Here is a 21,451-nt window from a genome sequence, read left to right on the forward strand (position 1 = left end):
ATGTCATGTGGTGAAGGAGGAGGAGACAGGAGTGTGGTGGTGTTGGGGACTGGAGGTGGGAAGACCAACTAAAGCTAAGTGTGTATGAAGCCGCCACAGTGAAACTTACTGCTTTGTACACTGACTTTTTTTAAAAAAGGAATTTAAGCTGGGTGCAGTGATGCACGCCTGTAATCCCAGCACTTGGAGAAGCAAAGGCAGGTGGATCTCTGTGAGTTCAAGGCCAGCCGGGTCTACAAAGCGAGTCCATGACAGCCAAGGCTACACAGAGAAACCCTGTCTCAAAAAATCAAAAAAAAAAAAAAAAGAAAACAAATTTAAATGTTTGGGGGAAATCCGCAAAACTTAAAAATCATGTATGTAATATTTCAGGTGATGCTGGATCTATAATTGATCCTTTTTTTTTTTTTTTTTTTTTTTCTCTTAGAAAGTTAGGTTACTTTTCCTGACTTTCCTCAAAAACACAGATGTTTCTGGAACATGTTCTTCTGTCACACTAAGGTTTTTGGCATTGTCCAATTTTATTTGGCCTTCATGACATCTAATAAGCCATTGTACAAAGCTCTTTCCACTTTAAATGCAGTGGATGAAATTCAGATCCCTAAAGCAAGAGATAAGGAGTTCTTCAATCCAGTGCTCAATGAAAACCAGAAGCTGGCCGTGAGGAGAATTCTGAGTGGCGACTGCCGGCCCCTCCCATACATCCTTTTTGGACCTCCTGGAACTGGGAAGACTGTGACAATAATTGAGGCTGTTTTGCAAGTAAGGACAATGGTGCTGGTTGCTGTGGGCTGTGCTGTGCTCATTTGTTTGTAACTGAGAAAGTATTCATTTAGACGTTAGAGACATTAGTAAAGAATTTGAGAAAGATTTAGCTTACAACATTGTCTGTTTATGTACTAGGATATTTAATTTATTTCATAAGTTTAGGAGGAACCTTCATTTCTAGAATAGTAAACCTTTGATTGCATTATGAATCTATTTTTAATTTTTATTTATTAATGTTTATGTACATTGGTATGTTGTCTACATGTCTGACTGTGTGTGAAGTTATCAGATCTTCTGGAACTGGGGCTACAGACAGGCGTGAGCTGCCATGTGGGTGCTGGGAATGGAACCTGGGTCCTTTGGAAAAGCAGCCAGTGCTCTTAACCGCTGAGCCCTCTCTCCAGCCCCACATTATGAATCTTTACTGAAGAAGTTGCCTGGACAGTGACTGAAGCCACCACTCTGTAGCAGTTGTTGGTATTTTCTACTTTTCCAATTAAATTTATTTAATTGGGAAATGCTGTGTATATAGTACTACAGATTCATTTTGGGTTTTGATTAGCAAGCACCCTGTGTGTGTTATATGCTATACTGAAAGCTGCGCTTGTGATATTGTTATAACTTGTCTACAAAGATGTCTGTAGCGGCATGTGGGTGGATGTGGGTAGCAGAGCTGGGATGTAGTATACACAAGGCTTTGGATAGCTCTGCATTCTCTCTTTGTATGTATGTGGGAGGGGTAGTGGCAGGATGGGGATCTACCACATCTCATCTGTGGCCACTAAGGCAGAGTGGTCACTTTGACATTGCAGGGAGTGTCTCAGATGCTCAGGAGTTAGCATCCAAGCCTACACTCCTCACTTCCTATAAAGGAATCTGTATGTTAGACACAAAGTCAGGGTCTCTATTCTGTGGCAGTAATGTTAAAATCCCTGGTCTCCTATTTCTTAATGAAGGTACATTTTGCTTTGCCGGACAGTCGGATTTTGGTCTGCGCTCCCTCTAACAGCGCTGCTGACCTTGTGTGTTTGCGACTTCATGAGAGCAAGGTGCTAAAGCCAGCTGCCATGGTCCGGGTGAACGCCACCTGCAGATTTGAGGAAGTAAGTCCCAGTCATGGGGTGGGACCCTGGAGTCCTTCCTTGGAGTGTAGCATGTAGGCAGGTTTTAGCAGGATGTAGTAGCTTGGTAGACACCAAACCATTATAGGAAGTTGTATGAAGAAATTGCTCTGTCTTATGATACAACTCAACTATCTGGTGTTACTGTTTTTATATTGTGTTATTTTATTATATTCTCACCCTTTCTCTGAATAACAATATTTTTATGGACATTCTCAGTTTTGTTAAATTCTCATGCTACACCTTCATTTAGTTCTTCAAATGTATTCTAGTTTCTTTTTGTTCTGTTTTGTTGATTTGATTTCAACTATCCCTTTTGGAAAAATTACAGGATCCTAGTTTACTGTTGAATAAAATATTGCTCAGAAAAGAAATTGTGAGTAGAAAATATATTTAAGTTGTTTGCTGGAAGGATGTAAAAGATTATAGTATATTCTTGCCTTCAAAATCTACAAAACATGGACCTAATAAGAAAATGTAAGGCATTTTAATTTAAGGTAATCATTAGTGATTAGTCATCACTAAGAAATGGCAACAGAGCAAGATTATCTTATAACCTTCCTCCCAGCCTTGCTGTTTTGTCTCATTTAAGGAAATGCTTCGTAAATTGAAAACCGAACTGACCCTAAGCTCTTTGCCCCAGACTATTACTGATGCCATCAAACCGTATTGCAGAGATGGAGAGGATATCTGGAGAGCCTCACGCTTCAGAATAATAATCACTACGTGCAGCAGTGCAGGACTGTTTTACCAGATAGGAGTGAGGTAAGCACCAGATGTTGTTTGAGGAACGATCACGTAGACAATTTGTATCCTCCCGCACTTAGGTCAGAAGAGGTTGACCAGATGGAGATTGAGTAGTGGAGGGAAGTGCCAGCTATAGGATAATAGCAATGGGGGGCATCTTTTCAGAGGAAACAGAGTTACTGATGAAACCCAAGAGACTCAAGGGTTCAGCAGTAGGATGGACAGGCAAGTGGCCTAGCAACATGGAAAGATCCTGTGGTTAGAGAGCCCTGAGCATGTTCACACAAAACCTTAGAGCTGGGGCTTAGTAAGCAAGAGTGATGGAGAAGGAGCTATAAGAAGAGGCCTGGTTCCCAAGAGAGGCATTAGGACATGACTCTTATCTTAGTAGAAATCCACTGAATGAGTAGCTCGAAGGATCAGTGAGAGGCCGGCCACTTAGGAAACAGCAGTGTTCTGTGAGACTAGCCCTGGGTGGGGGCAGCTCAAATGTCCACTGGTGGTAGCTCTCCAAGAAGAGGAAACAGTGATTGTGCAAGTGGTTGGGGGTCCCTGAGGACCAGAAACTGCCCCGAGAGCTGAAGAGAAGCTGAGTGAGGAAGTGAACAAGGGAAGATGAGGAGGTAGCACAGGGCAGGCTGGGGAAGGGGGAGAGGAGCAAGGGTCCCTGAGGGTAAGTCCCAATTCCTGAGCTCCTGAGGACAGACAGCTCTGCAGCTTGAAGCAGAGTCACCTGTGGGGATGACAGCCCATGCCCACACATGCCTCACCTTTCTGGCCTGAGCGCTAGCATCTGAGCAGAGAGAGCCAAGTGCAGCTAGCCACACACAGGTGTTGCAGATTATTTCATAAATATTCTTCAGTTTACCCATTTTATTTATTTTAAAGTAGGAATGTAATATTCTTAATGTGTGTGCGCGCGCGCGCAAAAGTTGCACACTAAGGTCAAAAGATACCTTTAGGGCGTTCCCTCCTTCCACCATGTAGGTCCCCGGGATCAAATTTAGGTTCCCAGGCTTGGTGGTGGGCACTTTTACACCGTGAGCTATAGTGCTGGCCCCACAATGTCATTTTATTATGTATGAAATCATTAATGAGGCAGTCTACATTTTCTTATGCTGAAACTTAGAGCATGTGTATTTCAGACTCAAGGGCTAAGAGGGTGCTGGACTGGGAGGGTACAGGTCTAAACAAGGTTAGGGGATTTTTTTTTTTATACAAGGTGTCGGAACTCTTAAGCTCCCCGGAAGCTCTCAGGCTTTGTTCATGCCCACCCTCCCCCTGTCCTGCACATTCTGCCTCCAGAGCACCAGCAGCAGCTGGCTCACGCTAGTCTCCTAGCAGGCCTACGGCTGTTGTGACCCCATCATGTGATACCCACACCTTTGGTTTTTGTCTTCCCTGAAGAGCCCTACGATGATCCCAACACCCCAGAGCAGAGCTTTGCCAGTATATGTTAGGTAGCAGTTGCTAAGCAGCATGATGGAATTAACAGTTTGGGACACTTTTGGCTCTAGAGTTGGATACTTCACACATGTATTTGTGGATGAGGCAGGACAAGCAAGTGAGCCAGAGTGCCTGATTCCTTTGGGACTGATTTCAGATGTCAATGGCCAGGTAAGCCTGTGTGCTATGTGTGTTTCTTTCTGCCTCACTGTTTTCCATGATGACAGTCACAGCCTTAGAAGGGTCAAGTGAAAGTACCAGGAGGTCATCGCTCTGCTGTTGATCACAACCTCAATCTTTTGTGGCTAAGAAGAAAGGGCCTTGCCTGTTATTTACTCACTTGCAAAAAGAAGCTAGAGCCATTTTAGATACAGGGGACATGTGGCAGAGTCAACAGCTGAAGTTTCTGGTTCCGGTGTTCCTCACATGGCAGAGGGCAGAGGGAGGACACTACGTTTTTCAGGGCTTCTCACTCAAACCCCAGGCCCCTCTAACTCTGTTCCTGGCAGATCCCCATCTGAGCCTCTCTCTGGTGCCTTGGACAATGACATGGATTATCATGTAGTACTAGGAGGGACTATGAAACAAATAAGGACTGTGTAATTAGGATGTGTAAGAGACTGGTCAGCATAATGTTAATGTGTGTGGGGGCGTCCAGGAAAGGGCATCAGGGAAAAAAGCCAAGGGTGGTTTCCCAGAGCCAGGCACAGCAGAAAGTTCCAGAACAGAACACAGGCTGTGTCTCTGAGGCTTCTGCCACAGTGAGAAATAAGTGGAAGGGGCAGCTGGACTGTTGTGCCAGGACTCATGGTCAATTCCAGCTGTGTCCATCTTGCTCTCTCAGCTTCTTCCCTCCTTCCACATAACCAGAGTCCACGGCTGCACAGTCCCACCCCCTGTCCTCTTCAGAGGCACCTTTCTGTCAGTGCCCACAGCTCCTCCACTATGCATCATTTGCCTGTCTACTCCCCACTAATCAAGCGTCCTTGTATATGCTATAGATTGTGCTTGCTGGAGACCCCATGCAGCTTGGCCCAGTCATTAAGTCCAGGCTGGCCATGGCCTATGGGTTGAATGTATCCATGTTGGAGAGGTTGATGTCCAGACCAGCATACCTGAGAGATGAGAATGCCTTTGGTGCTTGTGGTGCATACAACCCTCTGTTGGTGAGTTCCAGTCTCTGTGCTTTGTCACCCAAGTAGAGAAAGAACAAAGCTTTACTGGAGCACACTGTGCTGACTGTGGGGAGCTGCTGAGGCCAGGCCAGCTGCTGCACTGCTCTCACCTACCTCCCCTTGCCCATGAGTCAAGTGTGTGAACTGAGCCCAGACTTTCATTTAGGACATTGCCAGTAGCACTACCATTTTGGGGGTTGAGGGTGCCACTTTGTACCTAACATTGGGCTCACACACCATCAGTCAAATTCTGAGGATAGAGTTTGGAACTTGTGTCTTTAGGACTTCCCAACACAATGAACTTGGGAATTTGGACTCTGTAGGACTCATCATTAAATAATGAGAAAATTCTATAATTAAAAAAAAAAAAATCATTCACCAGGTGCGGTGGCACACACCTGTTATCCCAGCACCCAAGGAGGCAGAGGCAAGTGGATCTCTGTGAGTTCGAGGCCAGTTTGGTCTACAAAGTAACTCCAGGACAGCCAAAGCTACACAGAAACTCTGTGTTGAAAAACAAAAAATAGAAATCATCCTCTAAACTTACCTATTATCATTAAACAGATTTCCATCTGCACTTGTGTCCTGGTGTTGATGAGGCATAGCAGTCAGGAAAGGTTTCAAAGAGATGGCCCTTTTCTCCGTGGAGAATCAAGGGGTGACTGTGTGTTGTGATTCTTCAGGCTGAGGAGAATCATTGGGATGCCACACGTCAGAAGGGTGTCTGTTGTCTCTGGAGCAGAGGGACACATGGAGATGCCTCCAGGATGATGTGGCATCTGCTGGTCAGAGAGGATGCCTGAAAGCTGCGCTGCCCATGGGCAATGACACATTCTCACACATCGCATGTGCACCTGGGCACAGTGCAGCTCCTTTGCTGAAAAAGAAGTGGTTTCCTCCCCTTTCCCTTGTCGTCTGTGCTGGTGCAAGCTGCTGTGAATCTTCACAGGGGCACATTCTGCTCTTTTAGATGAAATACAGCTTTTGCCCTGGGCTAACAGGCCTTTTGCCAGTAAAATTGATATTGTACTTCAATTGCTCTGACAAATGCCTGACAGGGACAACTGTCAGGTATTTTCAGGGAGAAAGAATTTGTTTTGGCTCTCCATTTGAGGGGATAATTCGACATGGCAAGGAAGGCATGGTGGCATGAGGCATCTGTCCTTGGAAAGCAGAGAAAGACGTGAATGCCAGTGCTCACCTGGCTTCCTCCATTTTCCTTTTTATTCAGTGTAGGACTGCAGCCATGAGTCAGTGCCACCCACATTCAGACATCTTCCCACCTTAATTAAACCTCTTTAGAGACCTTCAACAGAGTCACCCAGAGATGTGATTCCTAGGCGATTGCAAATCTTGTCAAGTTGACAGTGACAATTGACCATCGCAGCCAGGAACAAGGACAGATCCTTGTGTTGCATCAACTCCCAAGCAGTTGGTGGCAAAAAGCATTTTCCTCACAGTGATGCTGTCCTCATAACCAAGACTGTCCCCGGGCTGTGACAGCTCTTACTCTTGCCTCAGAGCTTCATGGGGCTTCATTTAAAGGCACCCACTTAAAAGGCACCCACATGTCCCTCCTCATGTTTATCTTTTCTCTTAAAATGGATTGTTGAGGTTCAGAATCAACTGAGAAACTTTGCCTGGCATCAGATTTCAAGCTAATGAGATAACTAGGCAGGAGTGACAGGAGTCAACATTAAGGTGTTTATTTCAAGTTTGCATTACAAGGACAACAGGGAGAAAAGCTGACCAAGAGCTGTGTGGTCTTGACCACTTGTGATTATGCCTATCCTCTCCCTACAGGTCACCAAGCTAGTGAAGAACTACAGGTCCCACTCCGCCCTGCTGGCCCTGCCCTCTCGCCTGTTCTATCATAGAGAACTTGAGGTCTGTGCTGACCCTAAAGTAGTGACTTCACTGCTGGGCTGGGAGAAGCTGCCCAGAAAAGACTTCCCTCTCATCTTCCATGGAGTGAGAGTAAGTCTGCTGTGACCGCTGAGTGCTTCCTTCATCAGGTGATCCAGGAAGAGAAGGGAGGAGGAGGCACCTTGGTTCAAAGAACGACCATACTGTGTGATGCACAATGGTCTGTGTCTCTCATCTGTACTGCATTAGCTAAGCCTGAGGTGGGGGAGGGCAGGTGCTGATCTCTTAAGTGTAAGGCAGTGGTACACGCCTTTAATCCCAGCACCTGGAGGCAGAGACAGAGACAGGCAGATCTCTGAGTCTGAGGTCAGCCTTGTCTACAGAGTAAGTTCCAGGACAGCCAGAGCTACACAAAAAAGAAACTCACAAAAAAGAAACTCTGTCTCAAAAACAAACAAATCACCACAGGTTTTCATGAGAACTATTTAATGACAATTCAAAATGTTTTATAAAAAAGTTAATACAGTCCTAGATTCAATTTTTAATATTGCCAAAGAGCCAGACAAATGAATCATTAGATTTGGTATGTTACAAAACATACTACAAAGTTAGAGTACATAAGTGTCCAGTATGAAATATATATTAAATTTGGAGCTTACTAGTAGAATACTTGCCTAGCATGTGTAAGACCCTGGGATCCGTCCTTAGTACCACAAAGACAAAGTGTGGGGTGCATGTGTACGTGTATATGCATGTATAGTTTACAATAAAGGTGCAGGTTGATGGAACATAGTTCAAAAACAGCAGTGGATAAAGAGGATCTTTTTGACATAGGGTTTTACTGTGTAGCTCTAACTACCTGGAACCCACTTTGTAGACTAGATGGGCACTGAACACACAGAGATCCATCTGCCTCTGCCTCCTGAGTACTGGGATTAAAAACATGCACTACCATGTTTGGCCCAATATAGAGGATTTTAAGAGGAAAGTGCCTATCAGTCACTGGGAAACAAGATGGAAATATAGATTTTATTATCAACAGGCCCTGGGAGTACATGGCAACCTGAAAGTCATGTATGAAGGTTGGGGACACCCTCGGGGAGAGGAAGAAATAGGGACCTGCGCACCAGGGTTATATCTCACCAGGGTTCTCATGGGCAAGTGTTTTGTTGTTTTGTTTTGTATCTCATGTATACCAGGTTGGTCTTGAATAGCTCAGGGTGACCTTGAACTGTGATCCCACTGTTTCTGTCTCAAGTGCTAGGTGTTACAGGCATGCACCACCATACTTGGTTTATTCAGTGCTGCATGGAGATCAAACCAAGAACTTCATGCATATGTGACAAATTTTCTACAATCATATCCCCTGCCTTGTCTTGCCAATAGTCTTGCCAACCCAGGCGATCTTGAACTAAAAATCCTTTCCTCTTGGTTTCCTTAGTGCTGGGATTACACAGGGAAGCGCAGGTCTGGCTTCTATGGACACTTTTAAGTGGTGGGTCTGGATCAGGCTGACAGAGTTCCTGGAAATCATGTAGCGATGGGAGGTGGGCATAGTCTGTGTAGTCTGTGCAGTGCCAGCCAAGCAGACTGTGTCTAGCTATGCCACAGGGACACGGTCACTGGGGAGCAGCTGGATAAGACAGCGATCTGGATAGACCGTAGGAAGAACTGAGACCAGGAAGCTGCTGAGGGCAGAGCCCTGCCTCTGCTGTAAGAAAGTCCATTTTATATTCTGACGGATGTGGCAACCATGGAAAACCATCAGATATCACTAAAGTTAATTTAGTCACATTTCAGTATTTTCTAAATGCCAAATTACCTGCTAAGTTCTTTCCTAGGTCCTGAGAATTTAAGTGGACCAAGGCAGTATGTCCAGCAGAGAGTGTGGTCCACGCCAACTAGAGCAGAAAGGATCACATCCCTGTGTGTTGGCTGCAGTGTTGCTGGCAGGCCTGGCCCTCTAGTGACAAGACACAGAATGTCCTCGTGCCCACCTGTGCTTTGGATGTACCAGACAGAATTGCTTAGTAAGGTGTTTGACAGCATGCTTGGGGCAGGGCTGACTACCCTAGATTCCCCAAAACAGGCACAAAAGAAGCTGGTGCTTCTTTGCCATGTGGAAGTGTCATAGAGAAGTGTACTGTGTTATTCATAGGCCACTTGAGCTATGCTGCTTTTTGCTTTAGTGCAGCACTGAACAGGACTGTAAGGCCCATAGAACCGGAAACCTCTTTCACTTCTATATGGCAACATTATTGTCATCCTCTCGTGCAAATAAGAAACCAGGATGGACTGCTCTCTCTTTATCTCTCTTGCTTCATTATTTCCAGCTTGTATCTTAGGCACTCTTCTTGTTGCTGCCTTACCTTACTTATCTCTTATTTTATTAGTTTTTAAATTGTTTTTATTAAAATATAATTATGTAGACGAATGTTAATTCAGAACATGGCTGTTCTGGTAAGAGATCACATCCAAAGACCTTCTAGATCTATAATGCAGTTGGCAAGAGATCACATCCAAGGATCTTCTAGGTCTGTGTGATCTGACTGGAATACAAACACGCCTTTAATCCAGGAGACAGAGACAAGCAGATCTGAGTTCAAGGCCATCCTGGTATAGAGCAAGTATCAGGTAAAGAAAAGCTCGGGTTTAGGTGTGGTGGTACACACCTTTAATCTCAAAAAAGGAAGGTAAAGTTAGTTTGTAGAAGGAAGCACTCATGTTTGAAAATGATGTCTAATTGAGTGGCAGAAGAGATGATGAATCAGAGAAGATTTGACAGAATAGGATATGCCCAACTCTCACGAGAAGAGAGAGGAAAGGGAAGCTACTTAAGAGGCAGTTTTTCAGAGAGGAGGCAGTTTTACCAGGACAGTAGTAGAGAGATGGGTTGCAGAGAGAGAACCCAGGAAAAGATAGAATGAGCCAAAAGATTAGAGCAGATTGCTGAGGTAGTTTGAGGACAAGCAGAGCAGTTCCAGGCCGAGAGAAGGCAGATTTAATAAGTCAGTTTGCACAAGTCTCAGAGGCTGAAAACATTCTAGGCCTAGGTTAGATTGTACAGAGGCTAGAAGCTTCCAGGAGTAGGCCTAGGCCAACAATTGATCCAGGAGAGTAAAAGCTACTTTTACATAACTATATCACTTCCTCCCTTCCCTTTCCTCTCTCCAAACCTTTCCATGCATTCCCTTTCCATGTAACCCTCTCAAATTCATGGCCTCTTTTTCCTTGTTATTGTTACATATATGTATAAATATGTATTACCTGCTGAGTCTGTGTATGATTTCAGGGCTGACCACTTGATATCATAATCAATTAGAGGGTTCATCCTAATTCCCACATGAGCACCAGTCCTTAAGTGCCTATAGTTCTTTGTCTGGGGGTGGGATCCAGTGAGCTTTCCCCTTTCACAAAAGCATGACTTTTGGTGACATTTTTGGATCTTATTTAGACATCCACACTGTTGAGCTGCCATGGATGCAGCCGCCCTGTCATTTCGGGAAGACATGACCTCACAGAAGATCTCCTGGGCCTCTGGCTCCACAGCCTTTGCAGTCCCCTCTTCCACAATGACCCCTGGGCGTTAGGTGGACAGTTGTGTTGTATCTGGGCACTCCGAATTTTGAATCTCTGAATTTTGAGCAGTTGTGGTTTTCTGTAATGCTCTGTGCTGCAAAGAGAAGCTTCTTTGATGAGTTGTGAGAATATTTAGGGTGTAGTTAGGAATTAGGCTAATTTAGTAAAGTGATGGTGATAGGTCTCTCCTCTAAGACCCATAACCTCATTAGCCCCGAGAAGCTGGGTGGGTTTCCAGTACCAGGCACAATTTCCCTTCTGCTAGCAGTTCTTAATTTAATTAGACAGCTGTTGGCAACCACCAAGATATGAGCACCATTGTTACACCGTTAGGGATATCTTCCCTGGGTGGTCACGGTTGTGGGTCATAGGTGTCACCGCTGTGCAGGACTGTTGGATAGCACCTTCTGTTACTATGACATCTAATCCTCGAGGAGGCTTTTGGGTCAGATCCAGCTTGAATCCTCCAAGTCCTGTGTCCAAAGTGCATGATGTCTTCAGTAATAAGGACTTAACTTCAATCTCTGGGAGGCAACTGTGGGCAACAGAAATAGGCTGTATTGTTTGTGGAGTCTGCAGTCCTTCCACCAACCATTCTCCACCTTCCAAGTGTTTTGATTATAAACTTGGAGCTGCCATATCTGACAAAAAGTACCTTTCTTAAGGCTCAATAGCTTAGGGTTTTTGTGGGGTGGGGGGGGGAGTTGTTTTGGTCTTTTTTGTTTAGTTTAGTTTGGTACCTCTGGGTAGAGTCTCACCATGTGGCTCTCTGTCTGCCCTTGATCTCACTGACCTATGCCTGTCTCCACCTCCTGGGTGCTGTGATTAAAGCTGTACACCCCTGTGCCTGGCCCTCCTTTCTAATTCTGGTAGGGCTTTTTGTTTGTTTGCTTTGGATGTCTTGAAAAAGGGCCTTTTGTAATTCATAGCTGAGGGTGGCTTTGAATTTAATTTTTATTCATTGTATTTTGCTTGTTTGTTTGCTTGTTTGTTTGAAACTGGGTCTCAGCATGTATCTCAGCCTGGGCTTCACTCACTATATAGACCAGGCTGGCCTCAGATTCACAGGCTATTCATTGTATTTTATTTTAGGTTTTTCTTAGAAGCAGCTGGGTGTCATATTTAATCCAACTTAGTCAAATCAGCCACTCTCTGGTGGGTTGTTGCTGTTGTTGTTGGTTTTGGTTTTTGAAGACAGGGTTTCTCTGCTACATAGATCCCTGGCTGTCCTGGACTCGCTCTGTAGACCAGGCTGGCCTCCAACTCACAGAGATCACCTGCCTCTGCCTCCCGAGTGCTGGGATTAAAGGACCATGCCTGGCATTGGTGTATTTTATTATTTCTTCTTTACCTTTATTACTGTTATTTCCACATTTTCCGTATTTTCCTACTTGATTCTTTGCGATTGGTTGAATTTTTCTCATCAGCTTTAAACTTCTAAAGCTCAGTGTAGTGATGCATGCCTTTAACCTCAACACTCAGGAGGCAGAGGTCAGCAGATTTCCATGAATTCCAGGCCAGCCTTTCTATATTGTGAGACCCTGTCTTTAAAAAAAGGGGGCGGGGGCAGGGTAGCAAGTTGGCTCGGTGGTTTAAGAATACTTGTTCCCCCGGGCATGGTGGCTCATGTCTTTAATCCCAGCACTTAGAAGGCAGAGGCAAATAGATCTCTAATGAGCTCAAGGCCAACCTGACCTAAAGATCGAGCCCAGGACAGCCAAGGCTAGACAAAGAAACCTTCTCTCTCTTAAAAAAAAAAGAAGCAAAGAAAACAAAACAAAAAACAGACTATACTAAAAGATAATTAAAATTATTATGGCTTTTATCTTGTGTTTTCTTTTTTGCTTTATTGAATTTTAGGAGACAGGGTCTTGCTAAGTGTCCAGCTGACCTCACACGCAGATCATGTGATGGGATTATAGGTGTGCATTATTACACCTAGCTTTGTTCACTTTTCTTTTCTCTCCCCCCCCCCCCCCCCCAGACGGGGTTTCTCTGTGTAGCCTTGGCTGTCCTGGACTTGCTTTATAGGCCAGGCTGGCCTCAAACTCACTGAAATCCACCTGCCTCTGCCTCCCCGAGTGCTAGGATTACAGGTGTGCACCACCACGCCCAGCTTTTGTTGACTTGTAAAATCACGGTGAGATGCACATCATACACTTTACCGTGCTAACCATTCTTAAGTGTGAGGTTCAGTACTGTTAAATATATACATATTTTTTTGTCCAACAATTTTAAGAACCTTTCCATCTTGCAAAACTGAAACTGTCCTACGAAGTCTGAGTTCCCCACTTGCCCTACCTGTGGCAGCTCTCTATGAATTTGAAAACTCTGTCAACCTCTTATAAGTGGATCATACAGTCATATTGCTATGATTGGCTATTTCACTCAACATAATGTCCTCAGGGTTATCCATGTCATAGCATATGGCTCTGGGTGGCCTCGAACTCACAGAGATGCATATTTTTCTGCCACCCAAGCACTGGAATTAAATATATATAGAATTAAAGATGAATGCTGCCATACCTGACTGAAACTTGCTGTTTTATCTAAGCTGGTTGGCCTGCTAGCTCCCAGGAGCCACCGGCCTCTGCCCCCAGTTCTGAGGTTAAGGCAGGCACTCTTCTGCCCTCAGCTTTTACAAAAACACAGTGCTGCTCAGGGCTTTGGCACATATTTTATTGGGAGGAAGGTTATCACTGAGTTCTGTATATTTTGGATATTAACGCCTTATATTATTTGCAAGTATTTTCTTCTGTGTTATTTTTTCACTGTTGGGTGGTGTCCTTTGAGCATAAGCAATGCCATGAGGCTAGGGAGATGGGTCAGTGGTTAGGAGTTCTTTTTGCTCTTGTCGAGGACTGGAATTTGCTTCCTAACATCTATATTAGGCATTTTATAACTACCTGTAACTCCAACTCCAAGAGATCCATGGGTACCCACACGTATATGCTTATACAAACAAATAAAAAGAAATCTTTTAAAATGCAGCATACAGAGCAATGACAGAACATTCCATCATGCTTTGAGGAAAGGTTTCCTCAGGCTGAGAAATACCTATTCTTACAAAACTGTCTTGGAAAAACAAAGCTTTAAGATATAGCTGGAGTTAGCTGAAGCAAACAGTCCTGTAGCTAAAGTGGGGGGAAAAACAACCCCTGACCGTAGTAGTAGTAGTAGGCCACTGCCTTACTGCAGCCTGTGAAGACTACTGGCCAGCTCCGCCATCTGCTCTCATATTCCTGTGGGCATCAGTCACAGTGGCTTCTCTCTTGGTCTAGTGAGCTGTGAGCTGTTTCATGTCAGAGCCCTAAATGACCATGTCAGCAGTCCTCTAGTGTGGGGGGCTCTTTGCCACACAATTCCTGCCCACCCATCATTGATTAAGTTACATGAAGGAATTCTTCCATGACATTCTCCCCTACCACAAATCCCCAAATAGTAGACTTGGGGGTTTTGTTGTCTGTTTGGGTGTGGAGGGATTGTTGCTGCTGTTTTGAGACAGGGTCTCTCTATTATATCGCTCTGGCTGTCCTGCAACTTGTTATGGAGACCAGGTTGGCCTTGAACTCACAGAGATCCATGTGTTTACACCTCTCTCAAGTGCTGGGATTAAAGGGATATGCCACCATTCCTGCCCTGAAAATGGTAGATTTATACAATCAGTCCTTTACTTGTGTAGCATGTAATATGGTTCTAGGCTAGGCATACTGACCTAAACCTTGAATCCTAACCCTTGGGAGGCAGAGACAAATGAATTTCTGTGAGTTTGAGGCCAACCTGATCTACATAGAAAGTTACAGGCCAACTTGGGCTACATGGTGAGACCCTGTCTCAAAACATTTTTTGTTAGCCAGGTACGATAGCATATGCCTGTAATCCCAGCACTTAGGCCAAGGCCATCCTGTTCTACACAGTGAGTTCCAGCCCAGCCAGGGCAACATAGCAAGACCTTGTCTGAAGAAAGAAAACAAAACACATTTTTATTTGAAAAGATGGTTCAGGCAGACCTTGAGCTCCTTGTTGCTCATGGGTCGGGTCCTCACACTGTGTGGGATGCAATGTGGAGCAGTGGCGCTTGCTGTCGAGTCGTGTATCGTGAGTGTGTCTCCAGCTCAAGGAGACGCTAGACCCTGAGTTCCCGGTGCCTGGACATCTGTGGTGAGGGGACTCCCCAGGTCACCGGGCTCTTTGACATAACAGTAGGCAGGAAGTTGGTTCACTCCAAAAGAGGTGATGGCTGTGTGGATACAGAAAGCAAGTTCCAGAAACTGGTGACTGCCATCAAAGCTGCCCTGGCTCAGTGCCAGTGAGCCCTGGCGGCAGAGGTCTGAGATCTCCTGGCTGGCCCCTCTTGGCAGCTGCCTCATGACAGGAAGGACTGAAATGTCTCAAAGAACTTGGTCTTTCCTTGATGTTCCTGTGGCCACCAACTCAGCCCAGAGTTGTATGTGTATGTGTGTGTGCGCGCGCACACACGCGCGCACCTGCCTCCCAAGAATCTTAGCTGCGCACACATTCTGTCCTGCCCTTCTGCCCTTTTCCTCACCCCTCTCTGAATCCCCCCATGTTCATCTACCCTCTTGTCTTGGTTTCCCTTCTACAGTTTATGCAGCCATGTTGCCAGCTGCTTCTAGTTGAATAAAAGTTGGATGAGGCAGCGGGGCGTGGTGGCGCACGCCTTTAATCCCAGCACTTGGGAGGCAGCCTGGTCTACAAAACAAGTCCAGGACAGCCAGGGCTACACACAGAGAAACTCTGTCTCAAAAATGAAAAAATAAAAAAATAAAGTTGGATGAGGCCAAAAAATAATAATAAAATAAAATGATGGTTCAAAATTTCAAATTATTTTATAATTTCCCTGCTAGATTATAAATTCTGTATAAGAGTAGTGGTTTTTTTTTCCCTGTTGTGTTTACTGTGTGTTCCCAGTACTTACTTGATAAAACATCACTGGGTAAATGACATTTTATCTTCTCACTAACTCAGGGAAATGAGGCTCGTGAAGGGAGAAGCCCCTCATGGTTCAGCCCAGCTGAGGCTGTCCAGGTCATGCGGTACTGTTGCCTGTTGGCCCGGAGTATCTCCAGCCAAGTGTCTTCCAAGGACATTGGTGTCATCACACCCTATCGGAAGCAGGTAAGCCCACCAGTACTCTGCCTTGTTAGTTAGAAGTCAAAAAAGAAACAAGAAGAAAGAAATTAGATTCAAAGATTCCCCCCCCCCCCATCTATCCTTCTTTCTTTCCTGTCTAGTGATGGAGTGAAAGGGGGAGTGCTAACATGTGGGAAAAAAGAAGAACCCACAAAGTAGCAAAGACAGGCTACAGAGTTATTTATGTTCTAGGCCAATCTGGGGTATGATGTGAGGCCCTGTCTCAAAGAAAAAGAAGAAAGCTTGTCCACTCCAGTCCCTAACCAATAGTTCTCAAAGATGATGAATGCTGTTGGCATTTGTGAGGTGACGTTTCCACATAGGATTGTAAGACATCATTGCTGGCCCTATAAAGCTCTCTATAGATTGTGACAACCAGAAACTATCCATGCTTGCTTACATGTTCTGGAGCTATACTGTGAGTAGAGGTGCCTTTCATACCAAACACAAGTTTCAGTAGTTGAGTTCCTGTCTCAATTTTGAACATCTATACTACAAATGAAAGGATACCCACATTTGTAAAAGAAACATTACTAAAATTTAAATCATTCCTCTAATATCACACATTAATAGTGGGAGACTTCAGTACCCGACTGTCACCAGTGGACAGGTCATCCAGACAAAAACTACACAGAGAAATAAGCTAACATGCATTATGGATCAAATGGACTTGACAGATCTATACAGGACATTTCTTTTTTTTTTTAATAATAACACCATCTTTTTAAAAATATTTTTATTTAGTTTTTAAATTGCATTGGTATGAGGGTGTCAGATCTTGGAGTTACAGACAGTTGTGAGCTGCCATGTGGGTGCTGGGAATTGAACCTGGGACATTTGGAAGAGCAGACGGTGCTCTTAACCACTGAGCCAACTCTCTAGCCCCAGAACATTTCACCCAAACACAGAAGAATATACCTTCTTCTCAGTACCTCACAGACCTTCTCTAAAATTGGCCATATACTTTGTCACAAGCAAGCCCCAACAGATACAAGAAAATTGAAATAATCCCCTGGATTAAAGCTGGACTTCACCAACAACAGAAACAATAGAAAGCCTACAAACTCATGGGAACTGAACAGCTCTTTAGTCAATGGCCTCTGAGTCAAGGCAGAAATAAAGAAAGTAAAGACTTCCTAGAATTCAACAACAAAAAATATACAACATAGACAATGAAAGCTTTGCTAAGAGGAAAGCTTACAGCACTACACACCGTCAATAAATTGGCGAGATCTCATACTAGCGATTTAACAGCACACCTAAAAGCTCTAGAACAAAAAGAAGCAAACACTCAAGAGGAGTAGATGGCAGGAAATAATCAACCTGAGGGATAAAAATCAACAAAATAGAAACAAACAGAACAATACAAAGAAAAATAAAGCAAAGAACTGGTTCTTTGAGAATATCAAAAGATTGATAATTCCTTGGCCAAACTAACTAAAAGATAGAAAATATCCAAACTAAAATCAGAAACAAAAAAGGGGGACATAACAACAGACACTGAGGAAATCAAAGAATCATTAAGTCATACTTCAAAAACCTGTGCTCCACAAAATTGGAAAATCTAAAATAAATGGACCATTTTCTTGATAGATACCACTTTTTTTTTTTTTTTACCAAAGTTAAATCAAGATCAGATAAACAATTTAAATAGTCCTATAACCCTTAAGGAAATAAAAGCAGTCATTAAAAGTCTCTCAACTAAAAAAGCCCAGGGCCAAATGGTTTTAGCACAAAATTCTACCAGACTTTCAAGAAAAAGAGCTAATACTAATACTCCTCATATTATTCCACAAAATTAAAACAGAAGGAATATTGCCAAATTCATTTTATGAGGCCACAGTCACTCTGATACCCAAACCACATAAAGATTCAACAAAGAAAGAGAATTACAGGCCAATTTCCCTCATAAATAATTGATGCAGAAACACTCAATAAAATACTTGCAGATGGAATCTAAGTACACGACAGAACATCATCCACCATGATCAACTAAGCTTCATCCCAGAGATGCAGGGATGGTCCAGCATATGAAAACTTGTCCACCATATAAACAAACTGAAAAAAGAAAAAAAGGAAGATCTCATTAGATGCTGAAAAAGCCTTTGACAAAATACAACACCCCTTCATGATAAAAGTCTCGGAGAGATCAGACATACAAGGGACATACCTGAACATAATAAATGTGATATACAGCAAGCCCCAATAGCCAACATCAAATGGAGCAAAACTCAAAACAATTTCACTAAAAAAAACCAAGTCCATGTATTTGGCTGAATTTTGAGGCCAGACTTTTTAAGATTTATTTTTGAGTGTTTTGTCTGCATTATTATATGTATGCCGTATGTATGCCTGGTACATAGGAAGCCAAAAGAAGGCGTCAGGCCTCTTGGAACTGGAGTTACAGGTGGTTGTGAGTGGGTGCTGGCAATTGAGCCCAGGTTCCCTGCAAAAGTAACAAGTGCTGTTAACTACTGAGCCATCTCTCCAGCTCAGGGATAAATATTTTTATGTTCTTGTTCACTACTTAAAGTACTATTTATTACTAAAGTAATATTTGGGTTGACAGAGTGGTTCAGCAGGTTAAAGCTCTTGCTACCAAGCTACCAAACTGAGTTCAGTTCCAAGGACAGCTGAAAAAACAAACAAACAAACAAACAAAAACAAAGAAGGTCAAACTCAACAGGGAAACACACCAGGAAGAAATAGATGCCACAGCCAGAGCTGAGGAAATTATGAATCAAAGAAACAAATAAGGATAAAGCACAACAGCCTTTAGGGTGGAAATCAGAATCCAAAGTTACTGTGTTTTCTAAAATTTCTAGTTCTCAACAAGAGTTTAAAAAACATTCAAGAAACTGAAAATGTGACATACACTCAAGAAGAAAGGTATGAGGGAACAGGAGTCCTCAGGTGTTGAACTATTACCAATGTGTCTCAATAACATTAAAAAACTTCATGTGCAAATGCCGTAGCAGAGACTCCATTAAGGGCAGAAGGAATAAATACCCAGCTGAGATTTCAGAGTTCAAAGTCTGAGATGACAAATCACTGAAAGATAACCAAGAAGAAAAATGAGTGAAGTTGATCCAGCCAAGGTGGCTCCAGCCTTCTAATCCCAGAATTTGGGATTCTGGCTTTGAACTCACAGCAATCCACTTGCCTCTGTCTCTCAAGTACTGGGATTAAAGGTGTGCGCCACCACACCCAGCTTCATCATTGTTTTTAAACTTGGTTTCTAGGGGAGTACAAGCCCAGCGTAGTGGGTTACCAGCTCTCAGCAGTGGCTGTACTCTTCACCTTGAGCAGATATGGCAGCCACTCACCAAATAGCTATCCTCAGATGCCTTTCCATACAGTCCTAGGCCACTTGAGTGTTCCCAGGCTGGTGCTTCCCACCGGGCTCTTTTGGGTCTCCTCAGCCATGCATAGCCTCAGTAATACATTCAGCCTCACCTTAAGGAATGGAGGGGATTTTACTTGTTTGATTGGTTGGTTGGTTGGTTGGTTTTTGGTAGCAGGAAAGACATCTGTGGGTTCTGGGAACAACTTTTTATTTTCTTTTCTTATTTCTGTTTGTTTTTCTTGGTTTTGTTTTAGTTGTGAGCCTAGCTTTTAATAGCTGAGCCATCTTTCCAGCCTGAGTAGGGCTCTTGGCTCTCCATGCCTGCTTGTCTCCAAGGTTACATTGACAGGCAGATAGAAGAGCCCCACAGACCACAGCACAGACTCCCATTGTTTTTACCCAAAGTTGAGAAGCATTGACACTTGCTAGACTGTGGTTATTTCCAGAGCACTGAATGTGAAACTGTATGGTTGCTTTGTGGAAGTTGACGTGTCTGTCTCCTCACTCAATTGTTACTGTCTTGCCTAGGTCTTGTTTGGACCTAAAGCCCTTTATGGATACCAGTAGATACTCCAGGGAAACCACTAGTGTGACATCAGGCTGGCCCAGTGCCACAGGCCTTCAACCTATCCTTGAGGCTCGGCTCAGCCCTCCAGACTGCACTGATTTAGACTGAACAGACTTCCACACTGATCCTGGTCATTGCATAGCTGTTCAGGGTCTCTCTGTTCTGCTAATTTTTATGGGACTGACCAGGAGTCTGTTAGTGTTCACTTTGTTCCTATTTTAAAGATTGGTTATTTTATGTGTATGGTGTGTTCCCTGCCTGTGTCTTCTGCACCACATACATGCAGTGCCTGTAGGGGCCAGAAGAGGTCGTCAGGTGCCCTGTAACTAGTTGCGAGCTGGAAGTCAATTCTGGGTCCTGTGGAAGAGCAGGCAGTGCTCTAACTTTTGAGCCCTCTCTCTAGCTTCTGATTTTTTAAAGATAGGGCTTCTCCATGGATCCCAGACTGGCCTAGAACTCATTTCGTAGTCCAGGCCAGCCTCAAACTCATGAGCATACTGCCTCAATCTCCCAAGTGCCCTGATACCCAGCTTAAATGCAACCCTTTGCATTTTGTGTTGTGTGCTGGGGATCAAACAGGGCCTTGTGCACACAGTAAGTAGACAAGGTTTGAAACATTGAACTACATCCATAATCCTTTATACTACCTTTTAAAAAATGCCCTTGGGCTGAAGAGATGGCTCAGTGATTAAGAGTACCGGCTACTCTTCCAGAGGTCCTGAGTTCAATTCCCAGCAACCACATGGTGGCTCACAACCGTCTATAATGAGATCTTGTGCCCTTTCTGGTGTATATGATAAATAAATACATCTTTTAAGAAAATTCCCTCCGGGCGTGGAGGCACATGCCTTTAATCCCAGCACTTGGGAGGATCGCTATGAGTTCGAGGCCAGCCTGGTCTACAAACTTAGTCCAGGACAGCTAAGGCTACACAGAGAAACCCTGTCTCAGAAAAAAATATAAAGAAAGAAAATTCCCTTGTCAGGCATGCTTGCACACGCTTTTAATCCCAGCACTCGGGAGGCAGAGGCAGGCAGATCACTGTGAGTTCAAGGCCAGCCTGGTCTACAAAGTGAGTCCAGGACAGCCAAGACTACACAGAGAAACCCTGTATCAAAAAACAAAACAAAACAGAAAAAAAAAGGAGGAGGAGGAAAAAGAAAATTCCCTCAGTATTTTTCATTTTATTTTATGGCTTTCGATTTGTACAAGTATTTTGCCTACATCAATGTCTGTGTACCACATGATTACTTAGTGTCCAAGGAGGCCAAAATAGGGTGTCAGATCTCTTGGAACTGGAGTTTCTCATGGTCTGAGCCTTTATATGGGTGCTGGGAAGTGAACCTAGGCCATCTGGAAGGGTAGCCCGTGCTCTTAACCACTGAACCATCTTTTTATCCCCCTATACTACAGTTTCATCCTCATATTCAACTCAGAGTGTAACACGTGTGGGCACATATAACTCATTATAGAAGTGTCACTCATTTGGCAAGAGAAAAAAGTAACATCCGCATTGGTAGTCAGACCTGCTGGTAAGCAAGAAAATAGGTTGGCTGAGAACTACCAGGGGTATCTTCTTTAGTCCCCAGTGTTCCCATCCAGTGCAATCCCAAGTTGCTCCTCAGTCCCTTCCTACACTGCTGTCCACAGCTGTTCCTGCCACTTACCCTCTGTGGGGTAC

At 44.0% G+C, this 21,451-nt stretch overlaps 1 protein-coding gene across 1 annotated transcript in view; it reads left to right on the forward strand.

Annotated features, from left to right (window-relative positions):
- Mov10l1 (Mov10 like RISC complex RNA helicase 1) overlaps window positions 1-21,451 on the forward strand; it is a 66,530-nt gene that overhangs the window by 42,929 nt on the left and 2,150 nt on the right. Inside the window, exons 17-23 of the mRNA XM_051159375.1 lie at window positions 584-762; window positions 1,725-1,871; window positions 2,533-2,654; window positions 4,154-4,253; window positions 5,084-5,248; window positions 7,061-7,234; window positions 15,692-15,841. Of these exons, the coding sequence (XP_051015332.1) occupies window positions 584-762; window positions 1,725-1,871; window positions 2,533-2,654; window positions 4,154-4,253; window positions 5,084-5,248; window positions 7,061-7,234; window positions 15,692-15,841 (1,037 nt within the window). The remainder of the gene's footprint in view (window positions 1-583; window positions 763-1,724; window positions 1,872-2,532; window positions 2,655-4,153; window positions 4,254-5,083; window positions 5,249-7,060; window positions 7,235-15,691; window positions 15,842-21,451) is intronic.

Source organism: Acomys russatus, chromosome 17 (assembly GCF_903995435.1).
Source record: "Acomys russatus chromosome 17, mAcoRus1.1, whole genome shotgun sequence".
Taxonomy (NCBI): domain Eukaryota; kingdom Metazoa; phylum Chordata; class Mammalia; order Rodentia; family Muridae; genus Acomys; species Acomys russatus.